Source organism: Bubalus bubalis, chromosome 6 (assembly GCF_019923935.1).
Source record: "Bubalus bubalis isolate 160015118507 breed Murrah chromosome 6, NDDB_SH_1, whole genome shotgun sequence".
NCBI classification, from domain to species: domain Eukaryota; kingdom Metazoa; phylum Chordata; class Mammalia; order Artiodactyla; family Bovidae; genus Bubalus; species Bubalus bubalis.
The window spans coordinates 101991121-102007264 of NC_059162.1; the positions used below are offsets into that span (position 1 = coordinate 101991121).

General features: G+C 45.1%; 2 protein-coding genes across 19 annotated transcripts in view; both read right to left on the minus strand.

Annotated features, from left to right (window-relative positions):
* The window catches only part of ST3GAL3 (ST3 beta-galactoside alpha-2,3-sialyltransferase 3), a 214608-nt gene extending 204691 nt beyond the window's left edge, over nt 1–9917 (minus strand). The window contains exon 1 of one of the 10 annotated variants that reach the window (XM_006044555.4): nt 9566–9908. The gene's annotated coding sequence lies outside the window, so the exon portion shown is untranslated. Of the gene's footprint in view, nt 1–9330; nt 9377–9565 lie in introns of those variants that run through there. The other 9 variants (XM_006044554.4, XM_006044549.4, XM_006044548.4 and 6 more) reach the window with 9 other exon arrangements.
* Nucleotides 9918–11818: 1901 nt separating this feature from the next.
* Nucleotides 11819–16144, minus strand: part of KDM4A (lysine demethylase 4A) — a 41401-nt gene continuing 37075 nt past the window's right edge. For all 9 annotated transcript variants that reach the window (XM_044945106.2, XM_044945109.2, XM_025288897.3 and 6 more), the window contains 3 exons: nt 13693–13812; nt 13295–13387; nt 11819–13152 (listed from right to left, as the gene is read on the minus strand). In XM_044945106.2, coding sequence (XP_044801041.2) covers nt 13012–13152; nt 13295–13387; nt 13693–13812 — 354 coding nt within the window. In that variant the 3' untranslated portion in view covers nt 11819–13011. The remainder of the gene's footprint in view (nt 13153–13294; nt 13388–13692; nt 13813–16144) is intronic.

Consider the following 16144-nt stretch of genomic DNA (forward strand, 5'->3'; position numbering starts at 1 on the left):
TGAATAGAAATTAGATGTCAACACCAAGGTGTCAGGGCTTCCTGGGTGGCTCTGATGGGAAAGAATCCACCTGCAGTGCAGGAAACCCAGGTTTGATTCCTGGGTCAGGAATATCCCCTGGAGAAGGGAATGGCTACCCACTCCAATATTCTTGGCGGAAAATTCCATAGACAGAGGAGCCTGGTGGGCTACAGTCCATGGGGTTGCAAAGAGTTGGACATGACTGATCAACTAACACTTATCACTTTCACCAAAGTTTTAAAACAGTGAAAGTGATAAGTAAAGCTGAAAAATACTCTGTCCCTGGTCAGCTGTTCCCTTGAGAAGTAGCTGAGAAAATGGGTAAATATCCAAGGAAAAGGGGTAACTATCCAAGGAAACAGAACTTTCAGTTTTGAATGTTTTATTTTTTGTTACAAAAAAATAGTCTTTCTGAATAGGAGCTGTTTGGTTTAATTGGGTTTTTGCTTATTTGTTTTAATGGTGTTCAGAGGACAAGTTTCTAGACATAATTTTTTTCTTGGAAAAGTTGACTTGAATAAGTCTTGAGGAAATGCAACTGGAATATTTGAAAAGATGACTGTGCTTTGAGCCAGTTGAGATAAAAGGGTGGGGACTGGTGCTGAAGGTGGTTAGAAGATGGCATTATGTCCAGAAAACGGGAAACAGAAGGGTGCAGTGTGAGAGCAGTTGAGAACAGTACTGAAACGTGGGCACGGCTGTGCTGCAATAAAACCTGCAGGCCTGTTTGCCGACCCATGCTGCATATGATATACAGACACACAGGATGTAGTAAAACCACAAAAGCATAAAAACGTATGTGAATTTTAAAACTTTAAATTTAAGATAGTGCTTTCTCTGGTTAAGGAGAGAGGATACCAGGGGAAAATATATAAAGGGTTTTTATTGGAACTGCCAAGTTTTGTTTAAAAAAACAAAAACAAACTGAAGCAATATGGTATATTAAGATTTAGTATAATGGTATTATTTGGTAAATAATAGATATCTTTATATTGTTCTGTTCCTGTAGGTGTAAAATACATCATTAGAAAATATGAGATAAATGTCCCCTTTCATTGCTATTATGTCTCTGAGACTTTAGGTGTCTTAGGCCTATGTAGTAGTTCCATATTGTTCATCAGCCCATATCTTTTTTTAAAAAGGGTAAGAGAAGAAATATAATACCACAGAATAACTATGCTAGAACCATGCTGGAAGCTATGCCATCTTATCAGCCCACGCAGAAGCCATTATTCCACAGCTGAGTACAGCAGAAGGCACACAGTGTGACGCCTGCCCTTGAGAACAGTGTGATGCATGCAGTTAAACTGGCACAGACATTATGAGGTGGTGGAAATTAATAACTGTCCGTGAGGTTTCAGAAAGGCTGCAGTGAAGAAGCTGAGAGACAGGCCTTAGATGCCATGCTAAAGGGGTAGAAATGAATCCCACTGGCAACGGAGAGCCAGTGAAGGTGTTAAGAAGAGAAATGACAAGATCATATCTGCATTTTAGAAAGATTGTTTGAGTAGGACAGTCTGAGGAAGGCCAAGCAAGGGCGAGAGGCATGTGCAACAGCCCAGACCATCTGCTATCTAGAGAAGGGCATCTCAAAGGCACTCAAAATAATTCACGGCCACCAAAGAAAATACCAGAACTCCTGTTAGTAAACTTATCTGATATTTAACTTCAGTGGACACTGACCTCCTCAAACAATCCCTCTGTCAGACATTTTGGGGCACATGAGGTTCAGGAAGAATCCTCAAGAAGTGTGAAAGTTCCACAGCAATGGGAGGCAGTGGTACCATCACTTACCACCTGCTTCGTGACGTGGTGCAGCTTACGCAATACAAAATGGCATCAATGCGGTTAATTTGATAAAAGCTGGATCCTATTTTAAACAAATAGGACCATAACTAAACTTGGCAATGAGATGGTTCGTAACCATGAAACTTTTGTGCCTCAAAGAAGTTCTCTGCTTACCATCTGGCCAAGTAAATATACACAAGATTTCCAGGACTTAAAGAGCAGTTGCTTATTTTTCTTTTACAAATATTGGTGTTCCAAATCTTTTCAACTTTTCTGGGATGGCAAATGTCTGTTAATTGTATGGCACCTAGAAGATTTTCCCAAAATAAAAAGTCCTTTCAAGGTGAAGAACTGCTGCTAAGTCACTTCAGTCATGTCTGACTCTGTGCGACCCCACAGACGGCAGCCCACCAGGCTCCCCCGTCCCTGGGACTCATGTCTTAACAAAACCTGGAAACTAGTTTGGTGGGTTTCTTTTTTTTGGCGGGGGTGGGGGGGGTGGGGGGGGGTTTGTTTTGTTCTTTAAGAAACTGTTGAGTGCATTTTGAAAACAGACATCTGGCAATGTTTCCATCCTTACGTTATTGTGTTGCCAAAAAGATGTAGAAACGTCCAGTATAAAAACTCGCATGTTTCCATGTCAGCAGTTCTCAAATTGTGGTCTAAAGACCCTAGAGAGTTTCTGAGGCCTTTTCAGTGAATCCATGAGTTTAAAACTATTCTCACAGTAATTCTCAGACATTATTTGCCTTGTTCACTCTCATTCTCTCACAGGGGTCCGGCACAGTTTTCCAGAGGCTGTAAATATGATGACATGTAACCATATCATTGTCCTCACAGCTAATGGGATGTGAGCTAGTGCATTCTCATGACTTAAAATCTCAGTAATTTTTAATACATGAAATATCAAAAGACAAACCCACGAAATAAAAGTTCTTTGGGGTTGCGATAATTTTCAAACTTCTAAAGTGGTCCTGATATCAAAGACTCTGAAAAATCACTGCTATATACTTAAAATTTAGGAACAGAATATTGAAATCCTATTTATTAACATATTTCAAACACAAGGTTTCCATGGATTTTTAAGTCATGTCAGAAACATATAAACATGCCTTCTTTCTATCACTTTGTAAAGAAAATCACAAAAGAGAAATTTACTGACATAGACAAATTCTGTAAGACAAGGCGATAGATAATATTTAATTAGAATAACATAAATTGTGTAGAAGTTCATAGGCGAGGAACTCCTGTCAGCCCGGATAACCAGGGCGAAACCGAAAGGAGAACAAATTGGAATTAAACCTCTATTATCATCTTTACAAATATATTCAGAAGAAGACTGAGGAGGAGCAAAATTTCAGGGGGACAGAGTCACAATGATGACGACAGGCTGAAAAAGAGGCACATGTATTTTAACACCCCAGGCAGTGAGCACATTATAACATTAGTGACAAGAGTGTATGCAGATGTATGTATCACTTCTGGGTGAGGGCTGGGAACAGCTGAATAAACATATACAATTTGTTGGTATTGAAAGAATGTTTAAATTGCTATGGTATTAATATCAACCAACTCTTCTCTTCCTGATCTTAGGATAATTCCCTCATGCCCAATCCACAAAATTCAGCATTTCAATCATTTAAGATGTATTAAAAAAAAAACACATAATGTTGGCAGTGGTTATGTCAGGTGGTGGGAATTTAGGCTAACAATCACTTACCATGAACCAGGGAATATACTAAGCATTAAGAATCTTAAAACTATTATTTTTATTATAAGAAGTCCCTTAAGTGTCTAACAGTACAGGAGCAGACTTTTTACATCTATTTGCTCAAATACTCAGAACAACCTTGCAAGGTAGGGATTTTTTAATCCCATTTTACCAGTTTGAAAAACCAAGATGACACAAGAGGTTCTGAAGACTGTCCAAGGTCACATCGTAGACACTGGTGAAGCCGTGATGGAAACCCTGGTCAGCTGACTCTACCCCAGGCAGGACATGTACACACCCCTCCTACTACTGCAACAGCCTAACTGGGAACCTTCCCTCCAGCCTCACCTTATTCTAAGCTCTCCTCATCCAGAGGTATTTTATGATTCTGTGTAGCAGACATGGTACTATGGTTGCAAATCTCACAATTTTCCACGGCAGGGAAACAGGACATTCACTCCTCTGGTGTCTCCACACACACTGACCGTCCTAAAAGGCAAAGCTGATAAAGTCATCTCCCACCTTCAAGTACTTCAGTGGCTCCTCCTCAGTCAGGATAAACTCCTGAACTCACAAGCCTTCACAGTCTGACTTCTGCAGCCTCCACACACTCCCCAGACTGTTCTCCTGCCATTCAAGCATCTTTGGGATGCAGCCACACTCTCTTGTATTTCTAGGTCATTACACACATTGTTTCCTACCTGAAAAGTCTTTTAAACCTACATCTACTCAGCTAATAATTAGTTATCTGAGACTTAGGTAGGTGTGAGCTTCTCTGGGAAAATCATTAATTATATTCCCTGTGTGACATCAGGTTCCCTTTTAGGAGATCCCACAGGACCCCCAAACACAGCACAGTACAATGTATTCTAACTGCGAGTTCACTGGCTTCTGGTCCTACCAGACTACAGGCTCTTTCAGGCCTGGGATATGCCTTTTGTATCTGCAATGCCGTGACTGAGCACCGAGGCTAGTAGAGAGCTCATATTCAACAACTACTTGTGGGATGACTAGAGGACCTAGTACAGAGAACAAACAGACACGTATACAACCAAGTAAAAAATAAAGTAGGATACGTGTGAAAACAAGAAAGGTGAGAAAGAAAGAGTGTGGCAGGATGCCAAGGAAGTAGAAAAGGGTAGGGAATCCTGGGATTTCCTTACCTGATTTCTCAAAGTTTCTTCAAATCCTGTGGCTGCTGCCAATGAATATCATGACCATGAGTGCCTATTCTGAACGAGGTACTGGGCAAAGCACTTTATAGAAAATGAACTTGTAACCACCCTATGCATTTCACTGATGAGGAAACTCGGACTCCAGAATCAAGACACTGGCCCAACGTTAGACAATCAATGGCAGAGGCAACATTTGAACCCTGTTTTCACTTTTGGAATTCTCCAGGCAAGAACAATGGAGTTGGTTGCCATTCCCTTCTTTGGCAGATTCTTTACCATCTGAGCCACCAGGGAAGCCCAAAAGTGAAATCTCCTCCCCAAATACCAAAGTTTGATAGCCTTAATTAAACCAGTAAGGTTGAACTAGGATCTTTTTAACCATTCAAGTAAAAATATACCTTATTATACACTTTCTGGATTCTTAAATTGTGTATCTTGAATAAAACCTAATTCTTTATGGATGCCTCAGGACCATTCCTGAATTCATCTCTGAGGGTGCCATAAAATAATAATGCCCTAAGGAATAACTGGAAAATCAGACTACTGTCTCAGACGGTAAAGAATCCACCTGTAATGTGGGAGACCTGGGTGCAATCGCTGGGTTGGAAAGATCCCCTGGAGAAGGGAATGGCTACCCACTCCAATCTTCTGGCCTGGAGAATTCCATGGACAGAGGAACCTAGCAGGCTACAGTCCATGGGGTCGCAAAGAGTCAGACACGACTGAATGACTTTCACTTACCCTCATGTCAACAGCCTCAGCCTGTTACATTACAAGCGTTACAGTGCTTGCAGTGGACCTCTGACTTCCCTGTCCACTCTCATCCCGTGCCTCGTTAGAGCTATTATTTCTTGCTACTGTCAGTATGCTTCTCTCTAGTAGTGCATCTGATTTTGCTACCTCTAATCCTCCACAGGCTGGGCCGTGATGCTCACAGAAGATGTAGCAGTCATCAGTGCTGTCCAGCGGTCACTTCAGGCTCTTTGCTTTCCAGGAACATGCTTAGGCCTGCAATTCCTTGCCATTCCTTAAAATTAGGCATGGCCATGTGATTTGCTTTAGCCAATGATATGGAAATGAAAGTGACATGTGCCCCTTCAGGTCAGATATTTTAAAATCCAGTGTCCCTTGGTCACCATCTTCCACTCCATCAAAATGGTCATGGAAAACCATATTAAGATGAGTTTCCATCAGCATGGATCCCTGAGTAACTGAGAGGAGCAGAGTCACCCATGTAGTCCTGCTGGACATGTGGCATGAATGAGAAGTCAACTTTTGTTCTGTTAAGCCACTAAAGTCTTAAGGGTTTTTGTTAATGAAGCTTAATCCAAGCTATCCAGACCAATACATCCGCTATCTCATGTAAGTAGCTTTATTAAAGATTTTATGATAAACATTTTGCTTGCACAAAGAATTTTCTTTGCATCTATCTTGGTTCAAAGCTATGTTCAATTTAAAATATATTTACCAAGTACCTACTATGTACAAAACACTGTGCTAGAAGATGAAGATAATTCATGTCTTGAAAAAGTTTCAGTTTTATGTTGGCAATTGGGGCAAAAAGGCAGATTCTCGTGTTATAACTGTTTAAAGGGGGAACTAGTCCCATGCCTTTTCATACTGTTCATGGGGTTCTCGAGGTAAGAATACTGAAGTGGTTTGCCAGCCATGAAATCAAAAGATGCTTACTTCTTGGAAAAGAAGTTATGACCAACCTAGACAGCATATTAAAAAGCAGAGACATTACTTTACCAACAAAGGTCCATCTAGTCGAGGCTATGGTTTTTCTAGTAGTCATATATGGATGTGAGAGTTGGACTATAAAGAAAGCTGAGGACCGAAGAATTGATGCTCTTGAACTATGGTGTTGGAGAAGACTCTTGAGAGCCCCTTGGACAGCAAGGAGATCCAACCAGTCCATCCTAAAGGAAATCAGTCCTGAATATTCATAGTAAGGAATGATGTTGAAGCTGAAACTCCAATACTTTGGCCACCTGATGCGAAGAAGTGACTCATTGGAAAAGACCCTGATGCTGGGAAAGATTGAAGGTGGGACAAAAAGGGGATGACAGAGGATGAGATGGTTGGATGGCATCACGGACTCAATGGATATGAGTCTGAGTAAATTCCGGGAGTTGGTGAGGGACAGAGAGACCTGGTGTGCTGCAGTCCATGGGGTCACAAAGAGTCGGATATGACTGTGAGACTGAACTGAACTGAGTTCCATGCCGATGGGGAGAAAAGTACAGAAGAATTTCACAAAGAGAGTTCCCATCAAATGGCCCTGACAAATGGGTAAGAACAAACAATTAGAGATTCCAAGGAGTCATTTAGGACAGAAAAAGCAACAAGAGCAAAGACAGCGAGCACAGACAACAAAGAACAAACAGTTCCAGACTTGGAAAATATTGTAAAATCAAAGGGAATAGCAAGAAATGAGTTTATCCATACTGCCCAGACCAGGCTGGGCTATGCTTAATTCAACAGAAGGTAGGAAGCCATTAAAAGCCTAGGCTGGGGGTGGGTAGGAGGAAGGTTCAAGGAGAAGGGGATATATGTATACATATAGCTGATTCACTTTGCTTTATAGCAAAAACTAACACAACATTGTAAGGCAATTATACTCTAAAAAAGAAAGAATATAGATAAGAAAGAAAATGTATAAGAAGGTATAATTCCACTGATCTTACCACAAAAAAAGGTAATTATATGATGTTAACTAATTTTATTGTAATAATTTTACAATACATATCTGTATCAAATCAAAATGCTGTGTGTTTTAAAGTTACAGGGTTATATGTGTCAATTAAATCTGATAAAGATGGGGGAAATAAATAAAAAGTAAAAGTCTAGGTTGGGGAAATGAATTACCTAGAAATGATGATAGTACACAGGATAGATGAAAGGAGGCAGGGGGGATGTTAGAGGGTTTCTGCAGTAATAAGAGGGAAAGGTATCAAAGGCCCCAGATCAGTATAATGATGGTAGGAACCAAAAGAAGCAAATACTAGAAACAGTGTGGAGGTTGTAGCAATTAAAACTGGCAACCAACTTAACACCTGGGGGAGATGAAAGGAAGCAAGAATCAATCCTGAGGTGCAGATGCTAGGTAGCCGAGAGGACCATGATTCTCAATAGCTGAGGTTACTCCGAAAAGTGACAAGGGCAAATAAAGTGCTGCCATCTGTTTTTCTAATAGCAAGCTCCAGTTTCATCTGAAGAACTACTTCTTGTTTACCCTGTGCTTCACGCAGGACAAAAGTACTCCCTGATTTGATACCACCAACCTTATCTCCCACTTTTGCCAATAAGAACCTCCTGGAACCACCCCCGAGTGTTTTGGGTTCTCCTCTGCCACCTTCCCCATCCTCACTTTCTCATTTCCTCAGTTCTCCCTTCTCATCATCACTCATGCATACCCAGTTGAGTTCACAGCTCAACTCAAGCGTCAGTTCTCATGTAAAACCTTCCTCAAACATACAGATTTCTCCTTTTCCAGAATTTTCATAGTACCTACTGTTCTGGAATTCTAGAGACCATATTACTAAGGATCATTTTCCTGTGTGCCCTTTATCCACAAACCATCTCATCAGAACAAGTCTCATACAATACAGGTTGTGAGGTCCCCACAGTTACATTGCCTTACACACAACATGTACACAACAGATACTTTATTGATAATCCAAAGTAACTTAGTCTCTAAGAATATGCACATCTTTTTCATTAATAATTTACTTTTATTAAATCATGATTAGACATGTGAAACAGGGAGATTTCATCACTTAATGTTTCAAAATATCCTTAAGAATCTTTACTCTTAGGAACTGTTATTGCCTTAAGAGATTGTCTGAATACACCATTTCGATCATAAATTTTTGTGCCAGCTTCCTTTGAATCTTTTTGACTTGAAGATATACCTAACACTTCAATGATCAGCACTCCAAGGTGATTCTGACTTGGAAATAACCCTAATCTTCCATGAGGTTTATTTACTTTCAGGAACCCACTAAGTGCTTTTTTACCTACCTTCCTGTTCAACTAGCTATAGTATAGACCATTCAAAGTGTATCGACAGAAAAGTTTGTAAGTTGCTTGTTTGTTACAAAATAGCAGGTGCCTTCATTGGTTCCTCTCTCAATTAATTACAATGATTCAGTTCAGTTTCTCTCCTTCCTCCTCTGTGCCGGAAACACAAACATAAGCGAAGTCCTTAAGGAATTATAGAACGAGCACGCTTACAAAAAGGAATTAAAAAATATTCGTGGGACACTATCCTAATCAAATCTCCTCTCATCACTAAGATATTTCCTCCTGCAAACAAAATCAGAGAGTAAACAATGGGGAGAAGTGCCAGGTGAAACGAAGCAAGAGGCGTACTTTGTCAGTCAAGTTGACCCGGGTTCCCGGAACATTTGGCAGCTGGTAGAGCAATAAGCAATGATAACCGCTACCCATACGCTGCTGATCCCACTCAGGCTTTCCACTTTTCCTTGCTCTTCCCACAGCGAAGGCCCGCCTGACCATGTCCCTCCTCTGCACCAAGGTGCGCAGCGCTGCGGGGTCTCGCGCGCAGGTGACCTAGACCGCTCAACCCGAGTCCAGCCGTCCTCTTCCCCGAGGCCTGGTAGCCCTTACCGAGGCAAGGTCTCCGTGGGACCGAACTCCCTCCCCGAGCCCCCAGTTTGAGCCGGACTTCATCATTTGGAGACCGCTGGGCAGCGCGCGACCCTTCCTTCCCCAGCACCAGCGCGCTCAGGCTGTGCGCCCCGGCGACCCGGAACCACGGGTAGCGGGGGAGGGGAGGGAAAGGGTGGCGGCGACCGTTACTCCAGAGACTACCCGCCCCGACGCGCGCAGGACCGGTCCTTACCGCAGCGGGAAGGGAGGCAGGGGGGAGGCGGCGCCAGGGACGACGCGGGCGGGAAGGTGGGGGCGACGGCTTAGGCGGGGGCGGCAGCCGCGGGGGACCCCGGCGGGCGCCCACGACACGGTGGGTCGCCTGGGCGCCGCCATAGTGGGGACGCAGCCGCGGGCGGAGCGCGCGGCCGCGACCCTGGGACGGCGGGACCACCAATCCGGCTCTCCGCCTCAGCGCCCTCGCCGGGGGTCGGGCATTCATGGCCAATCGGCGCGCGGGAGCCGGGCGGGGCACCGGGCTGACCAATGCGGGGCTGCGCTGAGAGCAGTGGGCGGGCGCACCCGAGAGGGGCCCGCTATCACGGGAGCCCCGAGTTCTGCAACCCGCCCATCCCGCGCCCCCCTCTCCCCTCCGCCCCGCCCCGCGCGGACCGGCGCTGCTAGTAGAGCGGGGAAGTCGGTCCTGCCGGCCAGGCCTGCTGGACCGACGCCCGGCCCTGCTGCCTCCGCGCCGACGCGCCCTCCCGCTTCCCCGGAGCCCGACCGCCGACTGGAGGAATCCTCCACTCGCAGCTTCACACCCTGAGGGGTGCGCGTTCGGGATGTGGGTTTCTGACGGCCGCAGGGCTCACGGTCCGCCGAGATAATCCCTCCAGAGCCTGTTCTCGGTCGTGAGGGGGACAGGGGTCCACGGTCACTCCACGCCAAGGGACGCAGGCATCCGCCCCAGACCCAGGCTGAGACCCGAGGCTGTGGACCTCTACAGGTTGGGCAACCCTGCCCAATCCTGTGGAGTGAAGGCGTACAGGGGTCGCTGGCTGCCCTTCTTACTACTTTACAGCCTCACACGTTAATAGCCTTTACAGTTTGTATTCCAGGACTTATCCGCCCCATTTCGTCTACCCTTCGCAGCTCCGGAGATCCCAGCTTTCTCCCACCCTACTGGGGCACAATTTAAAACACAATTACCCCTCGTGGGAATTTACCGGATAGGAAGAACTGTCCGGTTGCGATCTTTGGTTGCCAACCCTAAGACTTTACCTCACTAAAGATGGGCAGTTTGTCCTGACAAAAAGGCTTCTGAGGGGAGCCCGGTGAGTTGGTTGAGGCCTGGGCCTGACTGTAGGCACAAGGGCCTGTTCTGTGGGACTTGAGCTTCATCACCTCTTTAAACTTTAAGTTTCCCAGGGGATTATTACATTTGACCAAAACAAAAATTTCTAGAAAAATAATCAGCTGTTGAGAAAGAACAGCTGGGGTTACACCAGGGACTTCCCTGCCTGTCCTGAAGCATGGATGGGGATGGTAGGTCAGCGAGAGGGAGGGAGGTCCCAGACCCTGCCAAGTCTGGGCAAAGTTTCCTTCCCTCCAAAGATGTGTGTTCCCGGGGCTTGCCAATCCATTAAGGCCTGGCTCTGTCCACTCTCCCTTGAGAATCCTTGGGTGCTGGACAAAAGAGTCAACCTCCCTTTTCTTGGCCCCAGGAAACTGGCAGAACAGAAAAGAATCTTTGAAACCTGCTGCTCCTCCTTTCCCCACAGACACCAGAGGTGGCAGCCACCTCCCAAGCCCCAGGACACAAATCAGCGTTGAGTTACTGAGCTGACCCAAGACTCTCCCACACCTGGCCAGAGTCAAGAACTAGACCAGCTGGAACAGCTCTGCTGTGCCCAATTCACCAGTCCCTCCCTGCTCTGCTGCTGCTCTATCCTTGTCCACCCAGACATTAGGAACCCACCGCTGGTCAAAGGAACTGGGTCGTCCTCCAGGAAGTGTCTCACCAACTACAGACAGATCAGAAAGGTTTCAGGAACAAGGGAAGGGGGACAGGGCGCAACCTCTTGCTCTTCAAGTACCTAAAATGTCCTGCCTTCTTTCAAGCTGATTCTACAGTTTTTATGGAACAGACACTGGTATAAACTTACACCTGCTCAATGAAGTTAGTAAGTGGGGTTGAGATGAGAAGAGATCAAACTCAGTTCTTTCTACAAGTTGTGGAAGTGGTCTGGTTCTCCCTCTATTAGCTTTTCCATCCCATCTCTAAGGTAAAAGAAGCAAAAGGACGGGCTCTCGGCCAAAGGGCCTCTTCTCCCCAGGTCCCCTTCACAGAGCCAAAGGACCAGAACTTGACAGAGTCCATCTCTTTAGCAGGGCCTTCAAGAGCCTTCTTAAAAGGCATGGCCCTGCTCCAGAGCCTGCGGACTCTAGGTACACTCCCGGCCTGACCCTGAGCCATCAGGCTCCTTGGGGCAGACACAGCCAATCCTCTGCTCAACACATTTTATTGCTAAGGACAAGGTGATGCACCAGTTTTCAAAATAATTTGGTTTATAGCGTTCATACGTAACAAAAAAACGGGGAGTATTATAAATCTGATTCTTGTATACACAGGGTATAAGTGTGAAGCCCTCCAATCCTGGGCCCAGGCAAACAAATTCATGAGGAGCAAAAACCTGTTTAACCCCTTCAGTGTTGCCCTCCAGTCCCACCCCCACCCCCAAAATCAGCTCCCTCCCACTCCTAGACCAAGGGGCATATCTAAACCTCCCCCTGGCCTCCAGTGGCCCCAGTTCATCTTAACCCTCCCAAGCCCTGCATGATTGCAATTTTCTGTTGACAGAATCACTCGCCAGGCTCTGCCTGCTTCCATCATTAGATCTCCCTTCAGATTATTCCCCACCCACACCCTCTAATACTGTCCACAGGTGCTCTGTGCCTCAAGTGATAATGGGCACACACCCCCATATTATCCTATCTTCTTCTTCAAGAGCGGGCAAACAGCTGGCTTATCTCCTCAGCATCTCCATCTCATCACTGCAGCTTTGCCACCACTCCCTTGAGGCAGTTCCAGGGACAGACTGATGCCACAGCCATCTCCAGCCAACCCCCAGAGGCCCTTACTCAGCTCAGCTGAGGGCAGAATTTCACATTTTTGTTGCCCTGGATAGGCAAGGAAGAAAGTAAAGGCCAGGGGCTGGCAGAAGCTGGTCCAGACCAAACATACATACCGACACACACACACACACACACCCCACACACACACACCCACACCCACACACATAAATACAAAAGGGGTTAGGGGGGCAAGCACCAGCACCTCTGCCTAGTTGGTGCAGGTGATCGTTAGGAAGCTAAGTCCGAGGCCAGGAACAGGGTAACCAGCCCAGCCAGCACAGTCGACCCATTGCAGACTGGGGCCAGTGCAGCCATAGCATTCCAGTGCTTAGCCCATCAGCTGGGAGCTCAGCGTCTTGCCACATGTCCAAGAAGGGCTCGTCCTTGCACCACAGCGGAATGCAATGAGGGCAGGGTGAGAAGATGATGGGGTCGGTTAGTTCATTCCTTTTCATTTTACAATTCACTTTAGAGACTTCAGAGTTCCAAGTGTCTGCTGTGCTGTGGAACCCCAGAGTGCTTTCGCCTTGTTGACTGGGACTCTCTCAGCTGCTGGAAGCACCCCTACTCCATGATGGCCCGGTATAGTGCAGGCTCGATGTAATCTTCCCGGTACCTTGAGTTGATAACTCGTTGCCGTTTCTTCTCCTGCTTAACCTCTTTCTCCGTGAAAATCTCATTGAAGCGCATGTCTGAGGCTACTGACTATAGAAGAATAGGCAAGCCAAATAAATGAGCACTTTGTGGCCAACACCCCCACCTCCCAAAGCAAAAACAAAGGATCATGTCCTTGCTTTGTTCCCTTCCTCCCAGAGGGGAACCAAGGGCACACAGAAAACACACTCACCAGTCTAGACTTGACTCTCTTGGGAAGCTCTTCATCCAGCGTGTACACGTCATCTCTCTTAACCACAAGCTGTGAGCCATCCTCAAACTCCACCTACCAAGGAAACAAAGGCCTTAAGCTATCTTGTCGCTCCCTGGTCCACCATGCACGTTGGCCATTTCCTGCCATTTCCTGCAGACACAGGAAGGGTTTAGAACACTGAAGCAAGGCCTGCCATGTCTGAAGCCACACCCGGCAGACTGGACACAGGGCAGCCCCAGCTCTGAAAAGGGTTGTGACCAATACCTTAAGCTCTCCTCTCCCAAGAGCAAAGACTTGCCCCGCCTCTGGCTCAAGAGGAAAACACTGAACTAACCAAGCACCAGCCTCCCCCTATCCCCAGCAAAGCCTTTGGTTACCTGGTACATCTGGATGGGGTGGGAGGCCACAAACTTGGCTCCATAGACTTGGCCGTCTGTCCATCTCACCTGGACTACTTCCCCTTCAGCAGGAGGACCCAGCTGGAGACAGTCCTGACTCTGAGGGAACAGTAAGAAGAAGGGTGAAAGGGAGGTCCATTTGAGAGACCTGCTTAAGTCCTAGTCTACCTGCTATCTCTGCTGGCTGCTGCTGTTCCAGGTGACAAAAAAAGCAGCTATAATAACCTTAATAAATGTAGAAGACAACTACCATCATCAAGAACCTTTCTCATGTCCTTTCAACTGTCTAAGGGACAGTTCTAAGGGTTCTGCCAGGAAGAAACACTCAAACTGCACTCCACTATTTTAAGAGAGGGGTTCTTAACAGGAAAGTAATAAAAGACCACCTACCATGGGACTTGGCAAAAAACTTTAGCACTTTGACTTCCTGCAGAAGGGGCACCCTAAGGCTGGGTGGAACCCTTGCTGCATTCCCAGTAGAGGGCCTGTTATATAATTTGGTCAGTGTGTGAGCATGCTCATGGCAGCTGAATCAAAGGTCTGATGGGCAGAAAAGGGAGAAGGTGCTTGGGGACGTGGCCCAAAAAATACACCTTGGAGCAGGAATGCGACAGAGTCTAAAATGCCAAATATCTAAAATTCTAACTGCTCTTTCCAATTTCCACTCATGACAAGAGGAAGGTTCTACTGCCAATTCATTTATTGAATAGAAATGGCTTTATACTGTATTGCCAATTCATTATTGACTAGTTACACAGTAACTATATTGTGTTATGAATTCAACAATTAAATAGAAAGCACTGCCCCACAAAAAAATCTGAGGTGGCAGTTTTAACTAGTCAAATATCTGATCTTTGATAAATACTGATCTTGGATAAATCACTTAAGTTCTCGGATACTCAGTTTTTCCTCTGATAACAGCAGTTCTCCAAGTATGGTCTGCACACTTTGGGGAGATTCCTGACCCACCAGCAGGGAGCAAGCACGGGCATGATAATTTTCACAATAACATTAAAACATGAGTCTCTTTCACCGTGCTGACATTTGCAGTGATGGCGTAACACCTAAAGTGTGCAATTGCTGGCGCCACAGCACATATTGAAGCAACAACCCTGAGGTCTACTACTTGTTACTACATTCTTAGCCACTGTGTACTCATGATGTAGGAACGAAAGAGGAAAACCTGTAACCACCTAACAATGTACCTTTGATAAAGCAGAAAAAATTATTTTGTTAAACCACAATCTTTAAGTACATGTGTAAGTACTCAGAAGACATTTTCTTTTGCACACTGAAGCATGATGGCTGTCCTGAGAAAAAGCACAGGGTAACTGAGTTGTAAGAAGTAACTGCTTTTTTTGTGAAACACCAGTTTTATTTGGGGGAAAAAAAAAAAAAATGACAAACAGGTTATTCAGACTTGGGTACTGGCAGAGATATTGAAAATGAATGAAGTGAGCCTTTCATTTCGAGGAAAACGGACTGATGGTACTGCCAGTAATAAAACCTAAGTTTTCAAGCACAAGTTATAATTTCAGAAAAGTTGTATCACCACCATGAGCTTGACGCTCCCTAAAATTTAAAGACTTTTCTGAGATTCGTGCTACAAATTAAAGTGGTTTTTTGGTACTGTATAATAAAATTTAACAATACCTGAAAGATCTGCATAGCCCATTACACCAACATGGATGAGGGTTCACAATCACCATGGGTGAAAGATCCATTCTCAGTGTAAGACAGACCAACAGAATTTAAGAGAGTATGTTCACCAAGCTGCCTTCAGAGTCCACACTGCAGCTAACTACTACACTGAGGTTTGGTGTAGTATCAAATTAGAATGAACACAATCATCTGGAAGGCTATTTAAATACTCACTTTTTCAACTGCTTATCTATGTGAGACAGAGTTTTCTTCATACACTTTAACCAAAACAATATATTCCAACAAACTGAAGCTGTGACATTAAAGGAGTTTGCAAAATTATAGGAAAGTGGCACTCCTCTAATACTTTTGTTTTACTTCAAATTGTTAAAAACAATGGACTATTTCAAATCAATCTCAGCTTTAATTTCTACTACTAATGAGCAAATAGAAAATTACGAGCAAATAATGAACCTTGTTGATAACACAGGCAGGCGAGGGTTAATAGACATAATCCACATAAAGCTCTTTAGGGTCCTCAGTAATGTCTAAGAGTCCTGAGAGTTCTCTAAGTTGCAGATACCTCCTGCTTCTGAGTTGGTATTACCCGAGTCTGACAGCCCCGAGTCAAGAACCTAGCCCAGTGCCTGCCAAACTGGAAGAGCATCACAAAGCATAGCTAGCCTACTGCCACAGACATACCTGATACCATCTCTACTGCTAATACATAGAATTCTGCTTACAACTAATGAGTGGATTTTTAGCAGCTAAGTTGCTAATGTGTGTGGAC